A 4837-nucleotide genomic window follows, 5' to 3' on the forward strand; every position below is an offset into this window, starting at 1 on the left:
ACATATATATGTATAATACTTTTGGGGTGTTTTTTGTAAACTTTTAGGGTTTTTTTTTGTAAACTATTGTGGGCTTTTTGCAAACTTTTTGGGAGCTTTTTGCAAACTTGTTGGGGTTTTGATAAAATACTAACAAAGATAGGAACATAAACAAAGATAAACAAATGCAGACAAATTCATGATTGAACCATTTACAAGCCTGGATAAAAGTACAGACCTCACACATTTGCAAAATTAACCTCAAATTTCCAAACCAAAAACCAAAAGATCAATAACAACAAAATTGCGAGTATATTTAAATGAATTAAGATAAAAAAACACAAGGTATGCAAGGATCTGTATAAGATCAATAACTTGATATAAACGCCATCATAACTATCAGCAACACGATCACGATTAGTAAGGACAATCTACTTAATTACTTGATAAACTAGAAGAGTAGTAAGTTCGTCTATAAACAAAATAGTAGCACAACCATAGTCTACTTATTTCCCATCTTTCAAATGTTCAGACATGAACAGGATCATGACAGAAGAAAGAAAAGACCAGGAAACAAAGATCAAAAGGGAGGGATTTTACGAGAAAGTAAATCTTAGCCCCCAAATTGACAATGCTGCGACTGACAATAATCACAACGCAAGGAAACAGTATAAACATATTACAGAATCAACCAAAATCAACCAAAATCACAGCTTCAGCAGCAGCAGCAGCAACAACAACTGCTTCGGCAGCAGCAGCTTCAGCAACTTCAGCAGCAGCAGCAACAACAACAACAGCTTCAGCAGCAGCGCTTGCTTTCTCGTCAGAATTCGTCTGTGCCATTTATTGAACAAATTCAAGGTTCTCTGCAGCATCAACAGTCAGTTAACAAGATGCAAAGTTGCAAACAAAATGCCATTGAGCTCAAGAACAATGAAAGTTAGCAAGATGCCATTGCAAGTAACCCAAAATGCCTTTGAACCATTTGGACATCCATGAACAATCCCATCTTCTTTTCAATGACAATACCATGTCAGGATAAAGGAGAACATTTACATAGATAGCAGCAGTCAGGATAAAGGAGAACATTTACATAGATAGCAGCAGTCAGCAGTTATGAATGTGAAAGCAGGAAAACAACTCAAACAGCCAACCCCAAAGATTTGTAGAAGGACTTCAAGAGAGTGTTGACAATTACAGCATGGGTGGCTCTGGCTTCGAGAGGCGGTTGAGGCGGTTGAGCACCAGACTTAGAAAGTGATAACAAAGATGCGGGACAATTTGAAAAGAAGATAAGCGTCTAGCAATACAGAATACGAATTATATATGCAAAAAGAATCAACATTTGTTGTTAGAATTAAAAAAGATGAAATGTGGCCGAGAAGTTCTTTCAGTATAAAATGTAGATGAGAAGCAACATAGTTACCTTAATGTAAAGCTCATGAACCTCTTGGAAAAAACTTTTTATCCCATCCTCATTACGTGAATCATGAAGCAGCATCAATCTAGTGTGTGGATAGAACTGGTTAAGGAAGACAAAGTATTTACACAGTGCTGGACTATACAAAGAAATTATGATGGTCAACATGTTACTAAATGAGAAAACAGGTTAATCAGAATTGTTAACATGTTCCAACATAAACAAGGCACTTTTATAGAATACAATACAATAATAAAATAATCAAGTAGCCCATACTGCAAAGAGTATTTGCCATTTAGCTTTCAAAAAAGAATACCTCATTTTCCAACAATCATGTTATTTTATTTACTTCTACAAAAAAAGGCAGAAGTTAACTTTATCACTACTTTGAGAGCTACTGCTCATTTCCTATCCAAAAGATACAAGAATATGTTAGTGTGTTCATCTCCATAAAACTTAAACACCCAAAAAAACTGTTATATAATAAGTTAAGCAGGTATTATCAGCCAAGTCATTTATCCATCAAAAAACAACTGCAACAATAATTTATTTGATAGGATATGACCAGCAGTTACATACACAGACACCACCAAGTCATTGAACTTGTCAATGGCCTTCAAAAACCTGCATGTATCACAGAGATTAAATAAAGCCAAAAAAATACTAATACAGAACAATCAACAAAGACATTGCAGCATACATTATCTATTTTTTATCTGCATGAAACTAATACAAAATATATGTGTAACAATACTGCACTGACACTGTAAGCCTAAGACAAAAAGACTCACATGGCACTTGTTGTCCATGCAAGGTCCTGAACAATATCTAAAGCAGCATGCAAAATAAATTGGTGCTGATGAGCTGCTTCTTCTTTCTGTCACAAAACATCACTAACTAGTGAATAAAACTGTAAGAAACCATGATTAAACAAATATGAAACAGACATTTCCATGAAAATTGTTAAGGAGCACAATTACTAATGGTCAAGGTTGTGGGCATATTTATAGGTCTTTTTATACAGGAATACCACATTTGCATAGGATTATCTTACAGATCCTTCATCGACAGAACCACCAACAATAATTTTTTTAGAAATAAACATATTCTAATTCAAAGACATATAATTGGAACTGCTAATATCGTGTTCTGTACATCTGCAATTCGCATCACTAACACCTCACTGGTTTTTTTTTCCTCGAAAATTCAGATTCTTATTGAATATATTCGCATCACTAACACCTCACTGCTAATTTCTTTTTTACGAAAAAATTTATACAATTGAACGATACTTATACGGAATCCAACTCTAACTACTAAATAAACAAGAATTGATCTTGAACATCAATAAAGGATCAAAGAAACCCTAACTACATGATAAAGCTTAAAAAATCACGATTTCTATGGCAACAAACAAATCCGAACCCTAAAGAATCGCAAACAAACAGATTCAAGACTAATTCAGAACAAGATCATCTCAAATTCATCAAAAAACACAGATTTGAGGAAAGAGAAGGAGAGAAGAAAGGGATCTAGGCGATTACAGCGTCTCCATCCTTGTCGAACAAGCTGAAGGCCTCCTTGAACTCCGAGATCTGATCTTCCGTCAGCTGATCCGCCATTGAGAGTACTGAGATCGATTGATCGAACGAAAGAGAGATCGAAAAAGAGAAGAGAAGTCGAAAACTTATCGTCAGCGACCGAAAGAAATGAGAAGACCGTCAGGCTTCGTGTTTTGGTTTTGGGAATACGGGTGGGCATATGGGCGAATATAGACCGCCCGTTTAGTACCCATTTAGAATAGTTTGAAATGAACCCGCCCAATTAGACCCATTTAACTAAATGGGTGGGTTTTGGGCGGGCCAATTGATGGGCGGGCTAGGTGGGTAAATGGGCATGGGCACAAATTGCCTTCCCTATGTTATAGGTATGTTCTGTTTCCTATATGTTATTTTTCATTCCTCAACGTGGTCTAGTATTTTCAAGATTTGCTATTATGTGATTGCTCTCAAGCTAATAAAGAACGAATGTTGAAGAAGAAAATACTAGTTAGAGATGGATGGATTAGGGTGTCTGTAATTTCCTTTTTGCGTAATTGTCAAATGCCTCTAGTCTCTGTCTGCATGATCTTTGCTATGATTTTGCTTGAAAATCTTGCTTCTGTTTTAAATTGTATAGAAGACTGTTTAATCAAAGAACTGATATCTCTAACATCTAGTCTCTGTCTGCATGATCTTTGCTATGATTTTGCTTGAAAATCTTGCTTCTGTTTTAAATTGTATAGAAGAGTGTTTAATCAAAGAACTGATATCTCTAACATCTCTAACAGGAAATAATCAAAGAACTGATGGAAAGGCTATCACACATGAAAGAGCTTATGGATATGTATTGTGACCCTAACAGAGTGACTGCAAAGCAACAAATGCAGGAGTTAGACAGAGTCGCAAAAACTCTACTAGAGAATATACCTTCATCTGTGAAGAGGTTCACTGATCGTGCCGTTCTTTCACTTCAAGTTTTCTTTTTTTCAACTTAGTTTAGTTTCCTGTAAATCTTATAATGTGTCATTCTCTGAAATGGAAAACACTGAATATGGAAAAGTGGAATATTTAAATAGGCCTTTGAGTGTTGACTTGGAAATGAAAATGAATGTAATTATTTTGTAATGGGAGCAAATTCTTTGTTTATCATAATATGCAACTTGTTTGGTCTATAATTTGATGTTTGGTTTCTTTGTTGATGTGAATGGGAGTAAATTTTTTGTGGATGTTCAGGTTCAGTGTAGGCTTGTAGTTGATAGAAAATATATTACTTTTGGCAATGCAAATTAGTGTCGACAAAATTATACTTTTTAGCGTTGCCAAAAATTATACTTTTGTCGACGCTATCTTGTGTCGATAAAAGTATAGCTTTTAGCGACGCTAGCGTGCGTCTCCAAAAGTATAGCTTTTAGCAACGCTTCACTTTGCATCGCTAAAAGCTGCACTTTTGCCGACGCTAGCTTGCATCGGAAAAAGTATAGCTTTTAGCGACGCTAGCTTGTGTCGTCAAAAGTATAGATTTAAACGATGCAGAGTTAAGGGGTCGCTAAAATCTATACTTTTGGTGGTGCAAGCTAGCGTCGCTAAAAGCTATACTTTTACCGACGCATAGCTTTTGTCGACGCTGTATGCGTCGCCAAAAATACACTTTTGCTGATGCAAAATATTATACGTCGCTAAAAGATATACTTTTCCCGATGCATGACGCGTCACCAAAAGTGTACTATTGACGACGCAGTGTGTTTATGTCGCCAAATACTTTCCTTGACACACTTTTGGCGACGCGTTAGCGACGCTGCATTTTGCATCAGGAAAGATTTTTCCCGATGTTTTTTAAACTTTTGCCGATGTTTTTGTTTCGTCAGCAATGTTGTATTTTTTTTGTAGTGTCAGACGC

General features: G+C 35.9%; 1 protein-coding gene across 2 annotated transcripts; it reads right to left on the reverse strand.

Moving 5' to 3' along the window:
- Positions 397–3159, reverse strand: LOC109822174 (trafficking protein particle complex subunit 2-like). Of its 2 annotated transcripts, XM_020388335.1 has the most exons (6): positions 2944–3159; positions 2191–2276; positions 1962–2023; positions 1406–1491; positions 1178–1228; positions 397–845 (listed from the first exon to the last, which is right to left on the reverse strand). In XM_020388335.1, exons 1-6 carry the CDS (start codon positions 3019–3021, stop codon positions 687–689), a joined length of 522 nt encoding a protein of 173 aa, XP_020243924.1. In that variant the 5' UTR covers positions 3022–3159; the 3' UTR covers positions 397–686. The 2 variants fall into 2 exon arrangements, with proteins under 2 accessions (XP_020243924.1, XP_020243925.1); XM_020388336.1 differs by lacking the exon at positions 1178–1228 and having other exon boundaries at positions 2944–3156.

The sequence above is a fragment of the Asparagus officinalis genome, chromosome 8 (assembly GCF_001876935.1).
Source record: "Asparagus officinalis chromosome 8, Aspof.V1, whole genome shotgun sequence".
Classification (NCBI taxonomy): domain Eukaryota; kingdom Viridiplantae; phylum Streptophyta; class Magnoliopsida; order Asparagales; family Asparagaceae; genus Asparagus; species Asparagus officinalis.

Bases quoted from the DNA above. Each gene is read 5' to 3' on its own strand.
- LOC109822174 (XM_020388335.1), bottom strand. From the start codon at position 3,021: ATGGCGGATCAGCTGACGGAAGATCAGATCTCGGAGTTCAAGGAGGCC. The intron at 2,277-2,943 runs GTAATCGCCTAG...GTTTTGTGACAG, and splicing joins TCGACAAGGATGGAGACGCT to AAAGAAGAAGCAGCTCATCA. The intron at 846-1,177 runs GTAATTGTCAAC...TTGATGCTGCAG, and splicing joins AAGCCAGAGCCACCCATGCT to AGAACCTTGAATTTGTTCAA.